The sequence below is a fragment of the Podarcis raffonei genome, chromosome 16 (genome assembly GCF_027172205.1).
Source record: "Podarcis raffonei isolate rPodRaf1 chromosome 16, rPodRaf1.pri, whole genome shotgun sequence".
NCBI lineage: Eukaryota > Metazoa > Chordata > Lepidosauria > Squamata > Lacertidae > Podarcis > Podarcis raffonei.
Window position 1 is genome coordinate 10563345 of NC_070617.1, and position 26510 is coordinate 10589854.

General features: G+C 46.5%; 1 protein-coding gene and 1 pseudogene across 1 annotated transcript; one reads left to right on the forward strand and one right to left on the reverse strand.

The window, feature by feature from the left end:
* Nucleotides 1-6370: 6370 nt before the first annotated feature.
* On the forward strand, nt 6371-21186 carry RAB1B (RAB1B, member RAS oncogene family). Its single transcript, XM_053368361.1, has 6 exons — nt 6371-6574; nt 13591-13663; nt 15989-16084; nt 16304-16399; nt 17182-17313; nt 19271-21186. Exons 1-6 carry the CDS (start codon nt 6561-6563, stop codon nt 19463-19465), a joined length of 606 nt encoding a protein of 201 aa, XP_053224336.1. The 5' UTR covers nt 6371-6560; the 3' UTR covers nt 19466-21186.
* Nucleotides 20821-24990, reverse strand: LOC128404274 (sulfotransferase 1B1-like; annotated as a pseudogene).
* Between the last annotated feature and the right edge of the window lie 1520 nt (nt 24991-26510).

Here is a 26510-nt window from a genome sequence, read left to right on the forward strand (position 1 = left end):
ACATTTAACGTGTGCACATTCAGCTTTATGTGCTTGGCAATTGATAAAAAAATAAAAGGAGATGGGCATCTGGGATGGGGGGGGGACTGCAATCCCACCTGCCATTGCACCCAATATGTTTTGACTATATGCAAATTTGGCTGAATTCGCTATCCCTGGGACGTAACCCCCACATAAGTTGAGAGTTACCTGTATGTATGTGCATACACACACACACACACACACACACACACACACACACACACAAAGTATCTCTTCTTATTCTTGTGTTCATAAGGCGGGAAATGTTCCATGACCGAGTTTGAGGCCTTGTACTCTAACAACGTTGCAAGCCTATGTGGCAGTAGTTCTTGATGACTAATTCTGACAGGAGAGAGAGACTATTGTACTATTAAGTTTGTTAGTCGCTTTTCTCAAAGAATAACCCAAAGGGACTTCAAATAACTTATTGGGAAGGGTCTGAATCTGGTAAATTCAATCTGGGTGTCAAAGGACTCTTTGATTGGCTGAAGCCTCCAGTCAGTTGGGCTTTAACTGAGAGAGACCGTTGAGATTTTGGCAGTTGATGAGTCGGTGGGAATAAAGTGGTTGAGGAGGGAAATGTGAGGGAATATGACCAGAGAATGGCTGAGGGGAGTGGGGTAGATTAATAATTAAAAATTATTAATATATTAGTGATCAGTGTGTTGTTAATGCTTGGCTGGTAACGGTCTGTGGGAGTTATTGGCTGGGTGGAGGTTTAGGGGATTTGGCCTGAGGTAAATGCCACTTAGGGGCAACAGTGGAGTCTATAGAAACTGTTGTCAAGCATCTCTAACACCCCAATGTAAATATAAGTATTCCCCTATGTATACAGTATCCCTTCACTAAGCCAACAATCATGAAAGTTCATCCTGGCACTAGGGTTGGCATCCATTTCATGCCCAAGCACCCACCTGAAGACCTTCGCTCAACAAATCTAAACAGAGCTTTCCCAGTTTGCATTTGTACTGGAGTTGCTTTCAATAATATTTTTATTGTTTTAATTACATCTTGTTTGTCACCCTTGGTTCCTTTGGGAGGAAATATGGGATATAATAATCATAACAATAAACACACTCCTAAGAGGTTTTGAAAACATTCTGAGTAAATTGGTGGCAGTAGAAGATTAAAAAGGAGGATAGACCAACTAAATTTGGGTTATACAATTGAGGTTGAGTGTTGGCATCCATCTCACGCCTAAGCAAACTATCTGGAAACTTCTGAAGACCTCCTTCTTTCAGAAAACCTTTAAAATGAGATCTTCCCCAGTCTGCATCTGTCTCAGAAGATAAAATACAGGGACTTGCATGCATTGAAGATGGTAGATTTTAAAAAGGCATTCCTCACTTTCAGCTTGAAATGGTACAATGCTCTTTAGCACTGCCCTTTTTAAAATTCTCTTCCAGGTGTGAGACTTCTTTGAAAGCTGCTTTGAACTGCTGAAGGAAGAGTGGGATCTAAGTATTATTTATTTAAAGGTGGTGCATATCCTACTGTGCTAATGAGATTTTTTAAAAATATATAATAAAAATATGAGTGCCATCACACAGCCCCCACTGGAACATTTGTAGCTCTGCATCACAATCCTAGATTTGCGTGAAGTCAGGGCAGGTTAGCAGAGGAAAAAATATGGCAGGTTGCACCAGAGCAGTGGTAGTAGCATGGGAGGGAGAAGGGAGGGACATAGAGAGAAAAAGTGGTTGAAAAAATTAGACTACAGTGACAAGAGAGTTGGGAAAGGCTCTGCTGTGCTAGCTTTTTTGGTGTTAGCTTCTCTGTTGTATCCATCTCTACTGTTTAGTTCCTCATGTACTGTATTTCACTCCTGGTATCATGCTGGGTTGAAAATGACCCCACTGGGCCCACTAACCCTGGGCATCACTGTTATCAGATTAGCAGGTGCCCTCCAGCAATGGCTCCTGGCCTCTACCATTTGCAGCCAGGAAGATGCAGTGCCTGACCGTGATGTTGAGACTGCATTTTGGGAAAGAAAATGTGGCAGCACCCCCACCCCAGCACCTACTTTCCCATCCAGCGTATGATTGGTGGTGGTGGGAGCAACTGCCTAATGGGATTGGGGGCCCAGCTTGGTCAGCACCACTTTGCCAAGGGTCTGTTTAAGCCTGATGCCAACCTGGACTTAGCAAGGGGGCAGGAGTGTCACTGGCCATAGGGCATCAATAAATGAGTCTTTAAGGTTTGGGTTTTACACTGGGGGGTGGCGAATACAGATTCCACACCTGAGGTTGGCTGTGGAGATTTCCTCAGAGAAACAGCTCTGTGACAGGGTTGGGATTTGAGGACCCTGTGACTTGGGAGGTCCGCCTCAGGCAGGTAGACTATCTCACTCTATATGTCTTGTCTAGATCTCAAATAAAAAGATGACGGGATAATTCTACTGGTTTCTGTAGCTCAGTAGGTGGTGCAGACAGGTCTCATGTGAATCATTAAATCAGAGCTTTCCAAACTGTTCATGTTGGTGACACACTTTTTAGATATGCGTCATTTCGTGACACAGTAATTCAGATTTACTAGCAAACTGGAGGTTAAACTAACCTATTTCCAGCCCCAGGATGAGCAAGCAAGCGTTTGTATGACACGCCGACACACTAATTTGTTGCAGCATACACCTTGGAAAGCTCTGCATTAAATGAAGTCTGGCCTCAGCATCACAGGGGAGCAACTGGCCAAGAGAGAGCCAAGGCAACATGGGTGACCCCTGTCCTCTCACGCCAAGTTTTGAGTAGCAGTAGAAGAAGTCCTACTTACATTTTGAAGTTTCTTCTACTTACATTTTCTTTCTACTTACATTTTGAAGTTCACATTATGAAGTTTCTCTGTAGAAAGGTAATTTAAAACACACAACCAACACCTATGTTTTCTACCTCCCTAAAACCCACCTAAGCTACTCCAACCCCTACCCCTAAATATCAGTCTAAAAATATACAAAGCTATGGAAAGCATTATATAAAAATATCAATGAAAATGTGTAAGTACCAAAACAAAATATAAAACCTCTTATCCTCTCTCACACACCCACAGTCACACTCTCACACTGCTCCTACGACTCCTGACTCCTGGACTGGACACCTCTGGTTTGTGACTTCTAAGCCAGAATTCAAAGAGATGTCACAAAGGAGGGCAGATCACTGTTACCTTGACAACCCAACTGCTCCTCAGTCTTGATGCTTCTTCAGAACTTTGAGGCACCTGATAGTTTGTCTGAAACACCTTGTTGAAACATCTCTATTCATATTCATATCTCCATTTCAGATTATCCTGATTTCTAAGAGAAGTTACCACCCCAATCTCCTTTTAAATACAATATGAAACGCACATCTCCCAGGTTTAAGGATGTTGATAACACAGCATTAGGCTATCTGCTTTACAAGCAAGAGGTCCCAGGTTCAATCCCCAGCATCTCTAGGTAGGAATGGGTAACTTCTCTGTCTGAAACCCTGCAGAACCGCTGCTGATACCAGTGTTGATAATAGTGGGGTAAATAATAGTGGTTTGCTATGATATAAGGCCAGTTTCCTATCTAGATTCCTATGTTGTCTTTTAACTTGAGAGCCAGCAACCTTTCCCACAAGACACAATGATTCATTCGTTTTTTTCACTTACAATATAACATCCTTTCCACACGTTCTACTGGCAAGCCAGGTGTCTAATATCTTACTGCATATCTGTGCAGCTGGTTATTCCTGCCTAAGTGTAGAACCTTACATTTGTCCCCATTGAAATTCATTTTGATAGCTTGGGCCCAGTTCTCCAATCTCTTAAGGTCATCTTGAATCCCGATTCTGTCTTCAGCCACATTAGCTACCCCTCTGTATATGTGCTTACATGATCTTTCAGAATTCTCGTTTGCTTCATTTGGAATTGCATAGCTGCTTCCAGAACATGTCCGTACCATCAAAGCTGTGATGTTGGTGGTAGCTATATGTTTCTCAAACAACCTACTTATGAACTGTTAAGTTGTGGGTGAACAGACTACACAGCGATTCTTCAACAGCTCTTGTTTATTCACAGAACAGAACAGAACTGAACTGAAGGGTTCAGCCAGCCTGCTTATATAGAGCTCCACTACAACGCAACAGTAACAACTTTCTGTAACTATCCAATCACTGAACGTCACTTTCAATTCCTTACTTGCATATGTGGACCTGAGTGAAAACTATCTACAGTATCCCCCTGCTGGCCCAGGGTGAGAACTTCAGCACATAACATGAACAATGTTAAAACTAACTTAAAGAGCACTCATCTCATCTAGCCAGTTGGGCACAGAAAATCCAGTTTCTGAATTACAGGTTCTCATTATATATCATTAAAACATTATCCTTTAGACACCTATGCATAGGCTAGCCAGGGGTCAGCAGACTTTTTCAGCAGGGGGCCAGTCCACTGTCCCTCAGACATTGTGGGGGGTCGGACTATATTTTGAAGGGGGGGGGGAGAACAAATTCCTATGCCCCACAAATAACCCAGAGATGCATTTTAAATAAAAGGACACATTATACTCATCTAAAAACACGCTGGTTCCTGGACCGTCCACAGGCCAGATTTAAAAGCCGATTGGGCCGGATCCGGCCCCCGGGCCTTAGTTTGCCTTCCCATGGGCTAGACCCAAATGAAATCAGTTGGGCTCTGCAATTTGGAAGTGATCCACTGCCCTACATCAAGGAAAGGGTATTATTTGCTATTTGCTAAAAAAAGCCTACAAGACTGGAGTCCTTCATACCACAAAAATAAAAACATATTGAACGTGACAAAATCACTTGGTGACAGGCAGTGGGACAAATTGCCAAGGGCACTTCTGGATAGTAACTGCAGAGATTCAAAGCAGAGCTTTCTCTCTTGACACCCATCTATCAGTGATATTTAAAGATAATTAAATCAGTTCTACCCCAATGCACAAGCTAGATGAGTCACAGATGATCCCTCCCAACTGAAAGGGTTCTAGTGGATGAAAATAAGCTGTTATAACAAGCACAGTGGACTGCAGATGCAGCAGAGTCAATATACAGCATGTAACTTGTTGTTGTTTAGTCGTTTAGTCGTGTCCTCTTCGTGACCCCATGGACCAGAGCACGCCAGGCACTTCTGTCTTCCACTGCCTCCCGCAGTTTGATCAAACTCACGCTGGTAGCTTCAAGAACACCATCCAACCATTTCGTCCTCTGTCGTCCCCTTCTCCTTGTGCCCTCCATCTTTCCCAACATCAGGGTCTTCTCCAGGGAGTCTTCTCTTCTCATGAGGTGGCCAAAGTATTGGAGCCTCAGCTTCATAACCTGTCCTTCCAGTGAGCACTCAGGGCTGATTTCCTTAAGAATGGATGCGTTTGATCTTCTTGCCATCCATGGGACTCTCAAGAGTCTCCTCCAGCACCATAATTCAAAAGCATCAATTCTTCGGCGATCAGCCTTCTTTATGGTCCAGCTCTCACTTCCATACATCACTACTGGGAAAACCATAGCTTTTACTATACGGACCTTTGTTGGCAAGGTGATGTCTCTGCTTTTTAAGACGCTGTCTAGGTTTGCCATCGCCTTTCTCCCAAGGAGCAGGCGTCTTTTAATTTCGTGACTGCTGTCACCATCTGCAGTGATCATGGAGCCCAAGAAAGTAAAATCTCTTACTGCCTCCATTTCTTCCCCTTCTATTTGCCAGGAGGTGATGGGACCAGTGGCCATGATCTTCGTTTTTTTGATGTTGAGCTTCAGACCATATTTTGCGCTCTCCTCTTTCACCCTCAGTAAAAGGTTCTTTAATTCCTCCTCACTTTCTGCCATCAAGGTTGTGTCATCTGCATATCTGAGGTTATTGATATTTCTTCCGGCTACAGCAATTATTGCAAAAAATCAAAAGGGCAGTGCATCCCAATGTCTGAATTATTTTACATGTACTGGAGCAGAGATAGTTTGTCTAGCAACACCCCCATTTTTTAATTTTGATAACTGCATGCCTATATTTGTTATATTTTCCAGTTTTATATTGGCCTCAAGTCAGAAATGTATGAGTAGACATTCTTAGTACTGCGTTTGTAAGGTCAAATAATTTCAACTCTGCACTCCCAGAAAGAGAGTCTGCTTCACTTTTGCTCAGTTGAGCGTTGCAGCGCGAACTACATCTCCCAGACACCTTTGCGCAGGCAGGGGCGAGCCCAGGTCACGCGGTGTGAAAGCCGACTCGAGGCGGGGCGTGCGCGAGAGGGAGGCTGACGTAGGATGCGAACGGCCTAGAACTCCCTTTCCCACAATGCCTCGCGGGGCCAGGAGGGCGACGGGTGGGGCTGCGGGAGCAAAAGCGCCTCGAAAACTGCTCTGGAGAGCGACAGGCGGAGGAAAAGACTACATCTCCCGGGGTGCTCTGCGCGCACGCGCCTGCGCGGTGAGAAGTCGCACCTGAGGGAAAGAGGGGAGGAGGGAGCGGCCGCCATCTTGCGTGAGGGAGAGACCGGACCAGCTTAGCCAGGAAGGAAGGAAGGAGGGAGGGAAGCAGCTAGTCAGCCGCCGACCCACCACCGCGGAGGAGCCGCCATGAACCCCGAGTAGTGAGTGTTTCTCTGCTGGGCCTGGCCGGAGGGAGGGGGCGGACTGGCTTCTACTTTGGGGAAGGGGAGGGGCTGAAGTTCCTGGCTCTCTTCTTCCTTCCCCCCCATATGAGGCCTAGATAGACTCCCTCCCCCGGTTCTCCTAAGGGCGCCGGTGACAGTCGGTGTCGAGTTGGGGAGAAGAGGCTGAATATATATACATATAATATATACATATATACACACACAAATACGCATGCACATACACATACACCTTAGCTCATTCCTTATAGGTGTGGGGAGTAGTATACATATAACTGGTTGGAGGAAACTCGACTCTTGTGCCAGCCCCTTCCTCTCCCATGAACTGTCTAGCTCCGTTGCGCTATGGTGCCTCCTCCATGGTGGCTTTTTATGTCTGTCCCCAACTTCCCACTATGTGTCTCCTGCTAGTCTTCTTCACCCCACATTGGCCTTGTGCCATTCTTCCTCCTGACTCCAAATTGCCCACTTGCCTTGTCTCTCTTTCCCTAACTTTCTGCTGTGTTTTCCCGCAACCACTCCTCTGCCTCCGCCCTCCCCTTGCAACTACTAGCCTCTTGTGCTATTATTCCCACCCCCAATGTTCATGATTTCCCCCTTTCCATTTCTTTTTTACACACCTGCATACCACACTGTTTCGCTTATAATGCATTTAGTTCACTTATTTCGTGAAATATCTAAAACAATGTGTGCAATTAAGAAAAGAGATTTAGCCTGTTTTTAAGGACCGAGTCTTCACAGGGTGTTTGAAAGCAGATAGTGTTTCCTTAAGATGTATGATAGACAAACAGATGGTGGAAGAGGAAGATGGAAGGTCGATTCACTGATTAAGTGAGGCATACATAAATGTTATATACTCCCATCACCCCTGGCCATTGACGATGCAGGCTGCTGGGAGTTGGAGTCTAAGAGCATCTGGAGGGCTGTAGGATCCCTACCCCATATAAAGTTAAGCTTCTGTGTATGTTCTCATTAACTAAGAAGAGTCTGTTCTTATACACCCCTTCAAAGAAAAAAAACCCTGTAATCCTATTCACCCTTGCTTGAAAGTTGACTGTTTTACTCAGTGACACTTGCTTCCAAGGAAAGAAGCATAGAATCAGGATGTAAATTCCTGTGTCTATTTCACTTTCTGTTCAGTGGAATAGTCTTCGAGTTCATATAAACAACTTCCAACTCCATCATGTGCTCCCACTATATTGTCATGTGTTTTTTACTTTGTACAGGAAAGTATCCACCCAATCAGGTGAGTAGTTGTTTACAAATCTGCTGTTAGATCCTCCTATATTATATACCTGCCCACTTAAATGACCACTTACCACATTATGTGGTTTCTGACCTAGGAAGTCTTATGCCACAGTGAACAATTAAGGTCTTTAAGGTGCTGCAAGATGCTTTGTGTTTGCTGGAGTTTGTCTTCTGTAGAAGCTATTTAGGTGGCCTGGCCTAACTTCTGTAGTTGACACTGTTCATCTGACCACATTCATTGAGGCCTTGCGAGGTTATCCCAAAGTTGTTTCTGGTAACTTTTCCTGCTGTGTAAATAGTCCTACAGCCGTGGTAAAAAAGAGCGGGGGGCTTTTACAAGTAAAGTTCATGAGCAAGCAAGCAAGCAAGCAAGCAAGCAGGGATTTGGGCATTAACTCAAACTCCTGCTTCTTTCAAACTGTTAAGAACTTGAAACAAGTTTTGTTAAACCGAGGTAGTTTGTAAAAACAGTAATTTCAAACTGTGTACCAAGTAAGCATAGGTATCTGAGAGCATCTGTATTCCCATCTGCTCAGAATGGGAGATCCCCTTAACACACTACTTTGTGTGTGCAGAGGCACTGGCTTGAAAGCTATTCTTTTATAGGCTAGCACAATCACATTTCAAACCCTGTTTTAGCTGTCTGTTTTAGCTACACAGAGTAGACCCATTGGCATTACTGTATACGACCAACATTGGACCAAGGATGGACACAAGAACGTACATAGAACATAAGAAGCTGCCTTATAAACTAGCTCAGATCATTTGTCCACCCAGCTCAATTTTGTCCATGCTGACTGGCAGCGGCTCTTCAGACTGAAGTCTTTCCCATGCAGCCTAGGATCTTTTGCATGCAAAGCATGTACTTTACTATTGAGCGACATCCCTTTAAGACTCTGAGCAGAATATGCTGTTGTTTAATTCCCAGATGTCAAGTAATTGGGCTTTTAGTCACTGAGTGTGAAGGGAAAGCACCATGCAGGTGCTCAAAGGCACACTTTCTTGGAGATACAGAGTTCTGGCCATTGTATGTAGCACGGGAGACTCATGAATCTCAAAATGGGCTCATGAAATCTTGAGGCCCGGCAATAGTGGGCCTGAGGCCACTATAGTTTTGGGACCTTTGGTCCTTTCTGCTGCATCTCTGGCTAGTTCTGACTTGTAAAAAATTACTTGCCTGATGTTCTGTAGAGAATAAATAATGCTTCATTGAGATCAACCAGGAGATCATTGGTTTTACATTCATTTCAGGGATGGGGAGCCTGTGGCCTATCAGCCCCAAACAATGGTTAGGGTTGAAAAGAATTGTAGTTCAGCAACATCTGGAGTGCCACAGGTTCCCCGCATATGTTTTATTCTAAGCTCTTGGTTTTCCAGTGTGGGCAAGCAGGCTAGAACAGCCTTCTTTGGGCCAGTTTCTTCTGTGGACTTTGTTTGCAAAGGATTAACATCTACCCATCAGGATGATCTGCTGCACCTTCTCGGAATGGCTACTCTGAGCCATCCCCAGAAACATTCACCCTCATTATCCAGGGTTGACTGTGGTTGCCATAGCCTCTGCAGAGGCTACTGTAGCTTGTCGGGTCAGCTTTGGTACCTTTGGTTTAAAAAACAGGAGTTTCTTCTCTATCAGCTCTTAGCTGGTCACGAATGCCGTTACCATTGAGATGATGTGTTAGCAAAGTTACAACTCGTAGTGGCTGCAGACTCAGTGGCCAGACTTTGTTTCATTGGCGCCAAGGACAGCAGTATCTTTTCTCAGTGCTGAGCCCAGGCTATATAGTTTACTGTGGTGGAGAGCTAACCTAGCATAGTGGCTAAGAAACTGAGCTATGGAAACAAGAAGTTCCCAATTCAAATCTTGCCTCTTCTGTTAACTCATTAGGGGCAAGCTAAGACAGTCTCAGCCTTCCAGCTGCAATGTGGGGAATCATAATATTGATCTACCTTACAGGACTGATGTATACATTACTGATAAGATGTCTGTGTAGCACTTTCTACATGCTAATCATCACATTAAGTGCTTGGCTGCACAAATCCAGAAAGCATCAATTCTGCTGGTAAACCTGCATTACAACAGGAGCCTCCTGTTTTTAGGGGTAAAGGTGGAACATGATGCTGCACTGGCAGAAATCTTGGGTTCCTTGACCCTTAGGTCTGTAAACATTTATTGTGGATGGCACCTTAAGAACTATAGTGGTGGTTTTGGCTTTGTACAGACCTATTTCTTAAATAGGTAGAGGTTTCTAGCCTTGAAAGGATGTTGGTTACGTCCTATAGAGGTCTGGTGTTCTGAAGCAAAGGGGTGTAGTTTTAAAATAAGGAGAAAAGAGAAATCGTCTTCGGTCTTGCAGGGGGAGATAAGTGTAATAAAGTGTCAACAAGATGGTTGGATTGTCATAACTACTCTGAAAAACAGTCTTGAGGTCTCTTTTAAGTACCAGGGTCTTCTTTCATGGGAAGTGTTCAAAGAAATGACCTGAAGATCATGTGCCATCCTTTCCTGGCAGAATGGATTTGCTGTCTGGCTGCCCTTAACTTTTTAGGACACCTTGGTCTTCACAGTTCAAGTTTGTTGACTGCCTCTTTAGCAGCTGCTGACTCCCCTGCCCTGGTAGCTGTGAGTTTGGCTGGGAAAAAACACATGCGTTCTAGGTTGTGGTGCAATCTGGCAAATAGATCAGAAGCATGTGATCTGGGTCAGATGCCTTTAATCTGAATTTAGGTTCAACAGAATTGGGGCTACCTCTAGCTCAGGCTAAAACCTTTTGAAGTCTGTTTCGCAGTTGTTTGTCCCTTTGGGCCCAGGGCTTGTATATATCTTGCCCTTCCTTTCTCAAACCTGCAATGAGTGAGGAACAGCTGGGAATTGGTGGCATTCCTAAGGTCACCTGAGTCCATGACTGAGGCTTGAGACTTTAGATTTTATTGGCATGCATTTGCTTTGTGAATAGCATTGCCTCCCCCACCCCCCAAGATTAGGGATAGTCCCTTCCCTCTGTGCTTAATCAGGAAAAGTGCCAGCACACCATCTCGTGACTTGCCTGCTTCCTGTCACCTCTCCCGCACACTAGTCAAACACTCCAATTAAGAAACTTCCTTCCTTCTGACTGTTGGCTATACTTACAGTTTGGTACATGGGAGAGAACAGCCTGATAGTCAAGTGCCCTGTTGTGCTTTTGGAGTGGGGGGATCCTTGGCAGCAGTGCTGGTGGTGTGGCAAAGGGGTGGTGTTGTGAAACAGATTCCAGAAGGTTTCTCTGGTAGTCCCCTGAGCTGCAACTTCAGATGAGTTGGGGGATAATGGGAAATGATTCTGGGGCTTTTCGGAACAGGAAGGATGTAAGACAAAGGGCCTGAGTAAGACAGTGGAACTGTCTCCCTCTGTGGACTCTCCTTCATTGGGGGTTTTTAAGCAGAGGTTGCATGGTCATCTGTCATGGATGCTAGATGTCCCGTTCCAACTCTACAATTCTCTGATTCTAAGGCCCAGCGACTCAGCTGGGAGCATGATGGTGCTTAGATATATTACGCACTCTTCATCACAACGTCCCAGGGCAGGTCACAACAATGTAAAATACAACATTGAAAACAGTTTAAAACAGTTTACAAGCACAACAGGTGTGGGTCCTAAAATATCTATATCTCAAATGCAAAAAGGCCAGGCATCTTCAGCCTACAAATGAAAGGTGTATAGTGATGGTGCTAGATGTGTCTCTCTGTGGAGGGAGTTCTGCTGCTTCGGGGCTCCCAGGTCATCCCTATCCTGAGCTTCTGAGGGCAGAGGATCTACTCTTAATACCCCCCTCTGCTGATCTTCACAGCTGAGAAGGTCTGTATGGAAGGAAGCAATCTTTCATATATTTGGGGCCCAAGTTGGTTTAAACACTAGCATGAGCACCTCCCAAAGATGGCCATTCTTAATTGTTATGGAGGCTTAACAGTATTGTTTTAGAAAAGGATGAGGATAAGGTGGTGGAAGTTGTGTTGTAAAACCTCTAGGCTAGCATCTTCTAACCTGGTGCCCTCCAGACATTTTGGACCACAACTCCCATCAGCCCCAGCCAGCACATTGTAGTCCAACATTTATGGAGGGCACCAGGTTAGAGGAGGCTGCTCCAGGTGGCAGAAGTTAGCCATGATTTAAAATTGAGCCTGTCTTTGAAACCGTTTGCAAACACTGGTTAAAGCTAACCATGGTTAGAGTTGATGTCGCTGTAGGTTAGCTCTGACAAAAGTGAAGCAAGGCAGGGATAAATTTTCACTCGGGTGTGTGGGGAGGAGAGTGCATGAATCACTGACTCACTCCCTGTTGCTTAACCATGAGTAAGAGATTGAGAGAATTATGCTTCTACTGGGCCTTACTGTCCCTAGTGCCAGTTAACCATACTGATTCATAGGAATTATTAGACAAAGTGCCAGAAGTCCACTGCTGCATTTGTCACTGGCGACTGCATCTTTTAATTGGGCAAGGGGCTCTACCCCTCTTGTCGAATCTGGAAAAGGGAAGGAGATGCTCACCTTGAAGTTCAGTCTCTCAGAAAGTAGTGAAACTTTTTACTGCTTTTTTAGTGCCTCCACCACAACCCATCCTTGTCAAACCAGATGTTGTGGCCTACAACTCCCATCATCCCTGACCACTGTCTATGCTGGCTGGGGCTGATGGGGGTTGGAGTACACAGGCTCCCTGCCCTGTTCTAAGCACTTCTGAAGCTAGCATTATAAGGTCCCCCCCATTCCCAGGTCCTCCAATGCTCACTGGAAAATTGTAGCAGAGACCTTATCCCACACCTTGGGATAAGGGCAGGGCTGGGTCTCTGGTGAGTGCCGAGGCCAAGCAACATTTCTAAAACCCAGCAGAGTACATAATCATGGCGTATACACAGAGCCCTACCCTATGACTTTCCAAGGAAGTATCTGCTTTCGATGAGTAGTGCATTGTGACAGTTCCTACAAAGATGATTTATTTGGATAGTGAAGTCAGACCTGAACAATCAAACAGAACATTCAAACATTGCTCAAGGCTTGTGCATACACAGCAAACTCATCCAAATGATAACCTTGTCAAAGAAACAAATGTGTTGGGGTATTTAATGCATTTTGCTGCATGTCAAATACATGTTTCACTTTGTGTAGAGGTGCTCCTTTACAGAATACCTGCCGGCCACAGATAATCTGGGGTTTAGCCATATCTCAGTGCTAGAGCATCTGCTTCTTATGCAGAAAGTCCCTGGTCTAATCCCTGACATCTCTAGATAGTGCTGGGAACATTCCCTTGCCTGAAAGTTTGGAGACCTGTCTCCAGGCAGTGTAGATGCTACTGAGCCATGTGGACCAGAGGCATGACTTGGTATAAGACAGATTTCAATTTCCTGTTGGGTGAGCTGGGACATGAGCTTGAACAGTGAGGAGGCTGATTAATTGGGGGCGGACGGGCAGTACCACTTGGGACCTAATGGTTTCTGCTTTGGCCTGCTCTGGCTCCTGATTTCTTCAGTAGATAACAATCAAGATGTTTTTGTACCTCCCTTGAGCAATTTCATAAGAGAACTTGGATTTCTGGGGCAGCCAGATCCTGTGCTATATTACTGTAACATTCAGAATACTCAAGCTTAGTATAAGAATGTCCTCACTGCTGAGTCAGGTACAGTGTCTGGAGAGGAAACAAATTAGCCCAGATGATGATGATGAGCGATACTTTTTCTATCCATACAAAACTTGTTTGTTCTCCTCTTTCTATTTTCCAGTGACTACCTGTTCAAACTGCTTCTGATTGGTGACTCCGGTGTGGGGAAGTCATGTCTCTTATTGCGGTTTGCTGTAAGTATTTACTCTTGCCCTAAGTGGCAACCTTTCTTCCTAGCCTGGGGAGCAAATGCAACCTTCCAGGGCTCCTTGTCTGGTCTTTGGCATGCTCCCCAGGCCACACCCCCTCCTCCAGACCACATCCTCCTTGAGGCAGCTGCCTCAAGTGGCGGAATCCATGTGGTGGCACTATGGGTGCAGCATGAGTGCCTTGCCTACTGCTGCAAGAAACAAGGAGAAGAGGCAGCGGCTTCTGGCAAGATCTTGTGGACCTCTCAAAATGCACCTGGCATGTGGTGAATTTCAAATGCTGCATTTTGAGAGGTCCACAAGATCTTACCAGAAGCCGCTGCCTCTTCTCCTTGTTTCTCCAGTGCTGGTGCCCCACCATGGGAGAAGAGTTGTGCTGACTACCACAGCTTCCAACAAGATCTCACAAGAGCCCTGCAGGATCTCACTGGAAGCCGTAGCTTCACCAGCAGTGCATTTTGCACCTGGCTACTGGCCACTTGCGACCAAGTGAAGATGCCCAGGCACCAGGATGGTGCCTGACATCTCCACCATCTGAAGATGCACGCCTGGGGATCCTTGGATCTTGCCTGTTTTCACACACATCATGTAGAATTCTATCCATGATATTCTATCCATGATATTTTATCTACACAATTTGTATTGAATAATATGACTTTCAAGCCCTCTGGCCTCAAAATGGCAACTAGACATTCCATTTTGGGGACTGTACCCCTGACTTAAGGAGCCACTTAGTTCCTAGCTTATATATCTGAGTTTGAACCCCGGTAAGTGAGACTTCAGGAGGGGCAGTAGTAGGAGTTGAGGACACCTTCCTGTTTCACCTCAGGTGGTGAAATGGGATGGGCCACCCCTGACTCTGCACATCCCTCTTTCTTTTCTGGATGAAGGCTACTCTGCTCACTTTGGCCTTTCTCCCCACCCATCACTGGCATGTCGCCCTCAAAAGCTTTACCAGAAGGGAATGTAGTCCTCAGGGTGAAGGGGTTTCCCCAACCCTTGTCCTAGCCTATTGTTAGTGAGCCTAAGAGAAAGCAACTGATTGGAGCTGCCTCTTGGTGATGAGTTTTCTTAAAGCTTTTCAGTAGATTTGAGCCAACTGAAGAGGCACAAGACCTGTGACTAATCCCCTTGGAATCTCTTATCTCACCCCCCCTTAACACACACAAAAATACAACATTCATTGTGAGGAAGCTTTGTTTTCTCTGTTTGCCCCTCAGGATGAGCAGCTGTAGCAATACAGTTTTTAAATTTTTCTGGTCTTTAGGAAATCCCTCTTCCATTCCAACATGTCTGCCAAGGAACCCTAGTTTGCAGTGTAGAGAGTTTTGCTAAATGCATTGCTCACATGAGCTGAGCACAGATTAAGAAACAGACTCCCCCCACAACCTAAAAATTCTGAGTATTATTTATTAAATTTCTATCCCACCCTTCCTGCCAAAGAAGCACAGGGTGGCAAACATCAAACAGTTTAAACAATGCAATTTAAAATAACCTATTTAAAACATTTGAAAAATTATCTAAAAACATTTAAAGCCAATCACAATGGTACTACTACCAGTAAGAGACCTCCCATTTCTGGGTGCTGTATTAGACATACCGCCTTGCCTGCAGGCTTACAGTCAGAAGGTAGAAATAAAACAGGAGGAGGAGGAGAATCAAACTGGGGAAAGCCAGGATGAATAGCCATTGCACTGGAGTTGGGTGGCCGTTTCAGTACTAGCTGCCTGCAGTCCTCCCCAGCCTTCAGACTCAGACACTGATTGTCGAAAGCCACAAGAAAACCTTTATTAACTATGATGTTCTTGCTGCTGAACTTATTCCCATTGAGAAACCCTAATGGGACCTTGAAGAACCTCTGAACTTGGAACAGTCCTGGGGCGAGGAATCATTGGTCTAGACTGTGCAGGAAGACAAGGGGAAAGTTGGTTTTGGTGGATTTCTCTCCTTCCCTTCTACTGTGTAATGCATGGTTTATACAGTGGTCTCACACTACAGTTTTTCCTTGCCAGTTGGCATTCTAGGCATATGCCAGCCTTCCCCAACCCTGTGCCCTTCACATGTTTTGGATTACAACAACTCCCAATAACCCCACCCAGCATGGATGTGCTGGCTGAGGTTGGTTGGATATGAATGCTGTTACCTAAAATGTACACTGCTTTTGTTTCATGTGTGTGAACATCTTGAGTGTTAGAATTGTTGGTTGCATTTTGATACACCTTTCCCCCACCCGAAAGAAGAGAATTGAGAACAGGAACGGTGACTTCTGTCTGCAACTTCTTATTGTTGATGAAACACTCTCTTTCCTAGGATGACACCTATACAGAAAGCTACATTAGCACCATTGGGGTGGACTTCAAAATCCGCACCATCGAGTTGGATGGCAAAACTATCAAGCTGCAAATTGTGAGTCTGTAAATCTCTTGGTTTCAAAAGTGTATTTAGAGGAGTTTTTGGATGTGGGAACTAATCCCAGAATCTGGGTTGTTGATTGATTCCTCTGTGGAGAAGATGAATCGCATTCCTATAGCTCTGTCTAAAAGTTTTGCAAGGTCCACAGTTTCATCCATGGGTTGTAAACTAATGGTGCTGAGCCACAACTGTTATCATCTCTTCCCTCTCCAGTGGGACACGGCCGGGCAGGAACGGTTTCGAACCATCACCTCCAGTTACTACCGAGGGGCACATGGAATAATTGTGGTGTATGACGTAACGGATCAGGTAGAGTAACGGCTGCATTGTGGTGGTTAGAGCAGGGGTGGGAGATGGGGTAGGGGAAGATGAAAAAATCTGTGTGTGTCTGTTTAGGGTATCCAGCTCTGGGGGTGAGGAGGAACAGTGGGAAAGAGGGACCATGAGTGTAAAAGGCAACCACCCACCTCATTTCTACAGAAGATGGTCTATGGCTGACATCTGTTCAGAAGGGTGGACCAAATGCTCCCATTTCCAGATGTTATGTTGGTAGCAGTGTCTTGAATCAAAAGGCAGCTCTGTCCAACTAGAGACCATGAGAAGCAATTATCTCTCTATCCCCGATTAACAGGTGCAGTTCAAATTGTAATGTCAAAACACCCAAAAGGATGAAAGCAGGACAGTTAACTGGAGTGAGTGAGCAAAGCTCCATTCCAGCACATTTTTACCTCTCTTCTTGATGTATTTTGTGGATTGATGCATGGGTTGGATCCAATGATGTCCTACTTGGAGTAGACCCATTGAAATGAATGGACCTAAGTTTGTTCTCTGAACAGGACTAAAGTTGCCTACAACCCTAGGGCCATAATTTCGGAGAGCTCAGAATTTCCTAAGTTCTCCTTAAGGCTGAAGTTCTTGGGGGTCTGAGTTTTGTATTAAGTATTTTGTGAGATTCTTTCCATTGATGAAGCTGTCTAGTCTGCCTGCAGTCCTTTCCAGTGCCAAGGGATAATCAGGTTGATAGCCAGGCTTGGAAGTCTGAGCTCTGCTGCCTCTCATCCTCTTCCCTCTTGTGGGCTCCCACCTTTCAGGAATCCTACAACAACGTGAAGCAGTGGCTTCAGGAAATTGAGCGCTACGCCAGTGAAAATGTCAACAAGCTTCTCGTGGGCAACAAGTGCGACTTGACCACAAAAAAAGTGGTGGACTACACAACTGCCAAGGTGAGTCGCTGAAGGCAAGGCAGATGCCAGTGGCTGGGAAGAATAGCAAGTTGGAGGAGTTGCTCTTGTGCTTTAGGGCTTCTCACAGGCATCTGGTTGGCCACTGTTAATAAAGGTAAAGGGCCAGTCGTGTCCGACTCTAGGGTTGTGCGCCCATCTCACTTAAGAGGCCGGGGGCCAGCGCTGTCCGCAGACACTTCCGGGTCACGTGGCCAGCATGACGAAGCTGCTCTGGCGAGCCAGCACAGCACACGGAAACGCCGTTTACCTTCCCACTATAAAGCAGTACCTATTTATCTACTTGCACTTAGGGGTGCTTTTGAACTGCTAGGTGGGCAGGAGCAGGGACCGAAAGACGGGAGCTCACCCCGCCGCGGGGATTCGAACCGCCGACCATGCGATCGGCAAGCCCTAGGCGCTGAGGTTTTACCCACAGCGCCACCCGCGTCCCTAGTTAAAAAAGGACACTGCACTAAATGAACCACAGACCTGATCTAGCAGCCAGGCTCTTCTTATGCTCTTCAGGCTTTTCTTAGGTTCTTCAGGCAGGCGCAAGCAAACCCTGCAAATCAGCAACCTTTCCCCTCTCGTCCTCAAGGCAGGAAGTGGGGCAACATTCGCTCCCTGTCAACCTTCTGGAGGCCATATACCAATGGTGGGTGGGACCAGAGGCAAAAATGGCTGGAGCAACAAATGTAAATTTTCATTTGGCAAGTTCTATTCTGCACAAGTTCATACACTCTCCCTCCTTTATCCTCAATCCAAACAAGTGTGATCAGAGTTTGACACTATTCCAGCCGGGCAAAAGCACTCCAGGAAGATGTGGGAGGAGTGTAGCCTAGGGAGAATTCAGTGGTCCAGGTAGATGGCCTGGAGAGGCACATTTGACTCCAGGCCTGAAGTTCCCCACCGCATCATAAGGCCTGGTCTGCATGTGACAGAGTACAATGTTGTTGAAAGGACTTCAGCATAACCCTGCAGACAGCTTAGGCACAAATAGTCTTTAACAAAAAACAAAACACCTAGCAGCCGTTTAGTGGGGGGAAATGTTTTTAAAAACACATAATTCTTTATAGGCTTGCATGTAACACTTCAGTGAAGGAAGGCAAAGCAATTCAGTTCAAACGCCCCATTGTAAACAGCTGTCCTGGATCAGCAAATTAATTATTCTTTACTTTTGCCTTTCAGATGCTCCGAATAGAGGCAGTGTTCTGTTTATTTTAGCTTTTCAAACTATATGGTACAGACAGGTGTCTAGATCATATTTTTGAATGTCAGAATGCCTTGGGAACCTCCTGGCCCTTCTCTGGAACATCTGCTTTTATTTGCTTGCATCAGGGATAGCCAACATTGTGCTCTCCAGACTGTAGCGCATCAGCCCTAGTGAGCAAGGCTAAGGATGGTGGGAGTTGTAGTATAGCAATGTATCGATGGCACCATGTTGGCTACTGCTGATTTACACTATTTATACCCCACACCTTCAACCTAAAGCCAGTGGTGATATGGTGGTTAGAGTGTTGGATTAGGACCTGGGAGAGCAGGGTTCAAATCCCTGCTCAGCAAAACATGCTCAGCCTAACCTGCCCCAAAGGGTTGTTGTGAGGATAACACGAGGAGGAAGGGAAGCATGTACACTACCTGAATCTCCCTGGAGGAAAAGGGGGATATAACTGTAACAAAGAAATGTCCAAGGGCAGCTAACAATAATAGTAAGAAGCAAAGTACATTGTAATATTATTAATAATAGTATAAAAACAGCAAATTAAAGCAACAAATTGAAGGAGAATGTGAAGAAAGGCCTCAGGCAACAATCTCAGTGTACACGTGGATTGATTATGGGAGATGGTTCAGCTGCTGGCCTTGCAGTTGAGGTCCTGCAAGGAGCCTCTGACCTATGTAACAAAACCTGGGACTCTTTGCTCCTTCCTAACCTTCCCTCTCTCTTTTCTTTGGGCAGGAATTCGCAGACTCGCTTGGGATCCCCTTCCTGGAGACCAGCGCCAAGAATGCCACCAATGTGGAGCAGTCGTTCATGACTATGGCGGCTGAGATCAAGAAACGCATGGGCCCAGGTGCCACGGCTGGCGGCGACAGACCCAACCTGAAAATTGACAGCACTCCGGTCAAACAAGGAGGCGGCGGCTGCTGCTGAGGAGGAGGGACATGAGGATAGCGTGGGTGGGGGGGCGGGGGGCAGCCTGGGGGGCAGGCTGTGGGGAGAGGGGGCCTGCCCTTCCCCTTCTGGTCCAGCCCCACCTCCTGCTTCTTTTTCTTCTCCGAAGGTGGCTTTCCCGGATGATACCTCGCCGGAGGGGGACGGGACCTCCCTCCCCTTCCAGCTCAGCTGCTCCAAGTGCTGTTGAGTATCCTCGGCCTGTTTATTTTGGTTTTGGGGTTTTGTTTTGTTTTGTCACTTAACTCTGTAGGGGATTTTGTGTGGGAGGGGTATTGGGGTTGCGGGAGGCAGTGGGTTGGGCTGAGGGTGGGCTCTGTACAGGTTGCAAGCTTCCCTACAACAGGGGGAAGTGGGGGGGTGATGACATGCTCGTCTGCCTTGGGGCCCTCCTTCCCCTCCGCACCCCCCAAGGTAGGCAAGGCCTGGGCAATGGTTCTCTTTGCTGGTTTCGTTACGCTGCCCTCCCTTCTCTTCCCCCACCTCCAAAACTGTGTTTCTAATCTGGGGCAGAGCGTTGGTTATCTTTCGCTTCAGTCTCCCTTTGCTTCCTGCCCCCATGAGTGTTTGGACTTTGCTAGGGCAAGCCTGAGTTCCTGTGTCCTGTCCTTCTTACTGGCATTTGACTGGTTTGTCAGCAGGCAGGGTTTAGCTGGCAAAGGGCTGAAGTGTCTGTGCATCTCCCCCCGCCCCCCTTGTCTCCAGGCCCCATTTGGACAAGATGCTGTGTGGCCCACTGCACTCATTCCCCTGCATGTAGCAACTGCTTTCTTTTTCTGCCAGGGGCGGGGGCTTGGTGTCCCTTGCTTCCTTGCCATTATTTCTACCACCACATCCTTTCCGCCCCGGCCACTCCTAAAACCTTTCCTCTCAGGGCACCCTGTCTCACAGCTCCTCGCTTTCCTAGCTGTCTTCTCCCTGCTGTGCCCCGTTTTTCCCAGCCTGCTCGAGGAACAGACATCCTGCTGGCCTCTAGCGGGAGGAGAAATGTGTAATATGGCCTCCCTCCATCACTAGCGCTGCTGCTGCTGCTTCCCCTCGCCCAAGTGGCGGGTGGTTTATTGATCTAATTTAATCCTTCCTCAAGACTGAACTACTGGGAGGAAGGAAGGTGGGTCGCGGGGGGCTTCCCAGCTCCTGCATTCCACAGTCGATGAATGTATCTTTTGGACAGCTGGGCAAATTCTGTGAGTCTGCTTCAGGTGTGGTCTGAGCAGGACCCCGCTCACCTATGGCCATCTTGGCATGCTTTGGCCCTGATCTTCCTCCCACGCCACCCATTGATTCCCTTGTTGATATTGCAGGTCCGTGTAGCCAAACCCTATTCTTTTCCATCCACCCACCTTCCTTCCCTGGATCATGACCAAACCAAGGCCCATCCGTCCCACCCTGTTGCCCCCACTATCCCCAGTTTTGGGCTCTGGCTCCCAAGAATGCTGTATCGTCTTTTTTTTTTTTAGCACCAGGAAGCTGCATTTTCCATATTGCTTCACTACTACATTCATCCCATTGTCTTTCTCCTTCCCCCACTTTATTTAAGGAACGTCAGGGACCCCGCTGGGCCAGGAAGTGGGTGGAAGGTGGTTTTGTTCGTCAGCTTCTTCTTTTTCCACAAGTGAAATTTAAAAAACACAAATGAGAGGAAAAGAGAAAAAAATCCAATAAAACATAACCAGCCTCTGCAAAATGAGGGATTTTCAGGCTTGGCTGTGTAGTCCTTATCTTCCTTCCTGCAAGGGATTCAAAAGGGTTGAGCTGTGCTTGTGGATTGTTGGGGTGGTGGTGTGTTTGCACTCTTGAAATGTTGCACCCAAGGAGTGGCGGATGTTAATGGTCTTAACTCCCACAGCTATGCTGGTAACCCCAGGCATCTCCTCTTCTTTCCTTTCGCTGCCCTGATGAAAAGCCATCAACTGAATTTGAAAAAATGTCGCCATCTCATTTCTGGCTGCAGGGAAATAAGTGTCAGCTGAAAGAGCATGCCAGACAAGAGTCTTGTGTCCCTTTCTTGGTTCAGTCAGGAAAAATCAGGTTCCTTTGGGTCTTCAGCATCTTCTTGAGGAGAGTAAACTGTGGGTGGGAACCTGTCTCTGCATCCTGTTGGGCTCCCTATGGCAAGATTTGCCTTCCGGCTGAGGGCCACTAGTTTTTAATGTTCATTTTTAGCTTGTAGCCAATGCTGTGCCTGCTTTTGTGCCTCATCCTGGCTGGTAAAATCAGCCTCCATCTGTGATCTTATTGTGCAAGGCAGAGTTGATACTCCAGGGTGGGGCTTGGGGCTTTCTTTCATGATTCCACAGAACTGCTGAAAAGCAGAACGCAGGAGGCCTGATTGTGCAAGATGGATTAGGCAAACACTTCCAGGTTATCTGTAGATTTGTGGCTTTTGCTAACGAAACCTGGTTATCTTTTTAACTGTGGCTCAGGCTGACTGTGCTGGCGCCTGGCCTTTCATGAAGCGGGATTAAGAGAGCTCAGGTTCTCACTGCCCCTTCTCCAGGTCGCACCCTAGAATTGCTGTAGCCAATGTGGTATAATGGACTTAGGGGCTGGGAAGACTTCAAAGCTATGTCAAACCTGTGTGTGTGAACGAGAGAAAAATTGTAGGCTCCCCCTCACCCCTGCTCCACACGGTGCCATCCAGAAGCCCTGGACCACAACCCTTATTGACACCAATGGTTATGCTGGCTGGGGCTGATTAGATCCGCAGTCCAAAACATCTGGAGCACACCAGCCTGGGAAAGGATGAAGTAGACTGTTTCTGGTTATGTGGGCCACGGACTTACCTGTCATCAGGCATGGGAAAAGGTGCTTTCAAAGCCTCCATACAATGGGTTTGCTCTTCTGGCAAATTTTGTTGTCCAGGATGTGGCTGTCGGAACACACTGGGAACCTCCAGCCACTTGTCAAGCTCCTTGATCATGCAGCTGTCAATGAAATTTAGGCAGTGGTCTCCTGTTACCTGTTGGTGCTTCTTGTTGAAGAGCTCAGCCTGCAGTGGGCAGGAGAAGTGGTTCCTCCAGTCTCCAGCAATGCCTTTCCTCATGAACGGGCACTTGCTTGTATCAATCATCTCATGAGGGATGCGTGTACCATTAACGAATCTGCAATGCCTCCAGGTGGAATCCAGGAAGGCACTCAGTCGTGCCGCACAGTCCTCCAGGTCCTCATGTAGCTCTTCATAGGTGACATGGGAAACCTCCTTGCTCCTCCTTGCAGCCGAGTCAGACTTTGGTGTCCTCAAACCAGGAGCCATAATGCTCTGTGCCATCCAAGTAGCTGAGGAGAATCTCATGGAAGCAGCCAGGGTGATGGAAGAAATTGGCCATGCTTAGAACTGAGAGGACGACATGGCAACGCCTTCAGGGTTTCTGACCAAATGGATCACCTTGGGCTTAGATTTCTTCAGGGACGATTTTGGACACCCCTAGACTAGGCAACAATTGCACTATATCAGCCTTCATTGGAGTGCTGTTGTTGAACTACCCTTAAATCCAAAATAGTTTATTGCACATGCCTTCAGTTAGAGGGAACTGTAGTTTGTTACGGGTGCTAGGAACTTAGCTCTTTGGGAGGTAAAGTTCCCAGGGTTCTTTGGGGGAAGACATGGGCTTTAAATATATGGTGTGGAGGCGACCAAAGCCTTTAGGGTACCACAAAGCTCCTAATGTATTAGTACAGATTTAGGGGTAACAGAGCTTAGGGATGCAAGTGCACTCATAACTGCCAAGAGTTAGTGAATGTCAGAAATGAGTAAAATGGTAGAATTTAGATACTATTTGGGATACTGAAGGGAAAATGCAGGCTGCAGCAGTTCTCCTGAAATGGGCCACACATAGAAGTTCCTGGGTTAGTTTACGCAAACGGCCTTGCTGGGCTAGCTAAATGCAGAGTCCTTGAGAAACAATGGAGAGTCAGGTACTGGGTTTTTAAGGGCCGTTGGCAATGCAAAAAGCTACCCTTCCCTCCTGCTCTGAGGAGTGGACAGAGACAGGAGATTTGGGCAGTTGTCACACAGGAAAAATGTGCCCCTTTTAAAACGGAGAGGCTGCTTAGCAAGTGTTATTGGGAAGGAGAAGGAGGTGCCAGAGCTCCAGGTGGGGCAGAACCATATTGGCAGGCTGAGAAAAAGGCATGGAAATGGTGTGCTGGATGACATGAGCTCCAATGCTGTGCTGTTGTGGGGAACAAGCCCCCCTCCCATGCTGTGAACTCTCTTCCTCTACCTAGATCCAGGTGTATAGAGGTGTAAAACCATATATCTTAAAATGCTACAGTCTCTTACATGCCTGAATTCCTAACGGAAACAGGACCCTGGGTAAGCGCCTGGAACCCCCTGGAAATTTGCTACCGCTTGGCAGCGACTGGGGTGGTGTGCAACCTTTGTAACAGTATATAGGCTTTGTACACACTGGCATTAAAAGCACATTTGAAACATAGACTTTCCCTCATAGAATTCTGGGCACTGTAATTTTCTCCTCCCAAACTTACAATTCCTAGCAACCCTTAATAAACTACAGCGCCCAGAATTCTTTGAGGGGGGCGGGAATGTGCTTTAAAGGTACAGTGTGTACACAGCCTTAGTTATCCTAAGCTGTCCCCAAAGGAGCCACTAGAGGGTGCTGACCCACCAGCAACGTTTTCCAACCAAATCTTAATTGCCCCATTGTGAACCCAATTTGCTCTCTGGTAGGAAACAAAGCTGAATATGGGAGAGAATAAGAATTTGCTTTGCTCAGCAACCTCCAGCCTGCCCGACCTGTGCCAGGGTGGCTCGGAACAGCCGGCGAGGGACTGGGCCGCCGCGGAGCAGGCTGTTTCTGCTGCCTTTGGTAGTGTGAATGATCTATAGGCTATTGTCCTGTTTCTCCCCAAGTCTCTATTTTAAGCCCTCAGCCGGCAAGTATTAAGGTCAGTTCAAGGCAATGGGAGCAGACTCAGCAAAGCATTTCTACACAGGGGAAAAGTCTACATGTCCACAGTGATGCCCACACTATATTTTTTGTACCCTCAAAACACACCATACCCTGCAAGGCAAAACCTTCTAGAGGAATTACAGCAAAACTAATTAAAAGTTTTGTAGCAGCTTAAAAAATAACAGATGCTTATGATGGCGAAAGCTTATGTAGCAGTTTGCATAAAGGGTTATCCTCATTTAGCAGGTATATAAATACTTGTTATTGTTAATTTATTACCTGCCTTTCACCCTAAGGTCCCAGCATTAAAAACAACATTTAGAACAACTTTCATGATGGTCTAATGACATTGCAATATAACAGTGAGAATACCAAACCAGAAAAACTACCATATGGAAAGTTAGACTGTAGCATAGTAGGAAAATCCTCTGTTACAGATTATAACTATGCCAGCTAATTCTAAACAAGTAGCTGGACATTTGTTAGAAAGAATATTATGTAGCTGCCTTCTTTACCTTGAGCAATCAGGCAGTGATGGAGGGCATAGTGGTAAATTTTGAATTGCAGGTGCTTATTCTGGTAGCCCATATAGTCATTATTAGGATGAGAACAACTGCAATCCTATGAATAGCTTCTTAGGAGTGTTGGTTAGTTGGTTAGTTCTGACTGAATGGGTTCAGCTTATGAAGCAGGCATCTTTTAAAGGTCTTCATCCCACTGAAATGCAACCTCTAGCTTTTAATTAGAAATGCAAATAGACGTTATTATCTAAACTGCTGGCATGAAGCTGGAACCTCATCAAAGGAAAGGAAAGAGGTGTCTAGCCTCTTGTTTCCTTCTATTCTAATCTGCTACAAATTTGAAAGCTTTGTTAACACTTCACTCACTTGCCAGAAGAAGAAAAGGTATTTAACACTGCCAGTGCTCCAACCAGCAGGTGACACCATTTGCTCCTGCTCGGGTGGGGAGAAGTAGTCCCAGAGCTGTGTTTTCCCTCCTCATTAAAGGTACCCCTGCCCGTACGGGCCAGTCGTATCCGACTCCAGGATTGTGCGCCCATCTCACTTAAGAGGCCGGGGGCCAGCGCCGTCCAGAGACACCTCCGGGTCACGTGGCCAGCGTGACGAAGCTGCTCTGGCGAGCCAGCACCAGCGCAGCACACAGAAACGCCATTTACCTTCCCGCTATAAAGCGGTACCTATTTATCTACTTGCACTTAAGGGTGCTTTCGAACTGCTAGGTGGGCAGGAGCTGGGACCGAAAGACGGGAGCTCACCCCGCCGCGGGGATTCGAACCGCCGACCATGCGATCGGCAAGCCCTAGGCGCTGAGGTTTTACCCACAGCGCCACCCGCGTCCCTGCACTGCTACTTTAGTTGTTCCCTAATGAATACTGTAATATGCGCTAATAAGCAGTTCTCTTGAGTGCCAGTGCTTATGTATCTGCATAACGTTCCAGAGCATTGGCTGTTTTTAAATAAAAAAGTAAAGGTGCTACGAGAGTCCCAGCAGATTTTCCATGAAATAAGTGAAGCTGCTATGGATGTTAATGGCAACAAAACTAGAAAGATTGAAAGCAATACAGCTACTGTTATCAACAGGCACAGTGCTTATCAGGGCTGGGGAACCTTTGGCTCTGAAAGTGTTGCTGCACAACATCTCCTGGGCATGAGAAGTGCTTTGGACACTTGAGAGAAGAATACAGATGGGAAGCATGATACTCTTTATAGAGTAGCCAATGTGGTGCCCAATATGGTAGAGGGAAGTGGGGGGCAGATGGGGCTGGGAAGGTAGCCCATCTAGGAAAAGGAAAACTCTGACTCTTGCGAGATATCTTTGGGAGAAGAAAAGGCTAAGGCAGTTGTTTTCAACCACTGTGCTGTGGCACCCTGGGGTGCCTTGAATGATGGTCAGGGGTGCCACAGGCAACACTGGCCTCTGTCCCTTTTCCCCTCCCTCTTCTGATGCCATCTCATATATCTGCCTCCCCAAGGCTTGCACAGCTCTTTGTTGCAGTGGCCCTGGCTACAAGCTCCAAAGGGGATAGTGCCTCTGGGGCTGGGCAGGGGGTGCTGGCTGCCAGAAGGTGAGGCAACCTCGGAGTAAGC

Bases quoted from the DNA above. Each gene is read 5' to 3' on its own strand.
- RAB1B (XM_053368361.1), top strand. The intron at 13,664-15,988 runs GTAAGTATTTAC...TCTCTTTCCTAG, and splicing joins GTCTCTTATTGCGGTTTGCT to GATGACACCTATACAGAAAG. The intron at 16,085-16,303 runs GTGAGTCTGTAA...TTCCCTCTCCAG, and splicing joins AAACTATCAAGCTGCAAATT to TGGGACACGGCCGGGCAGGA.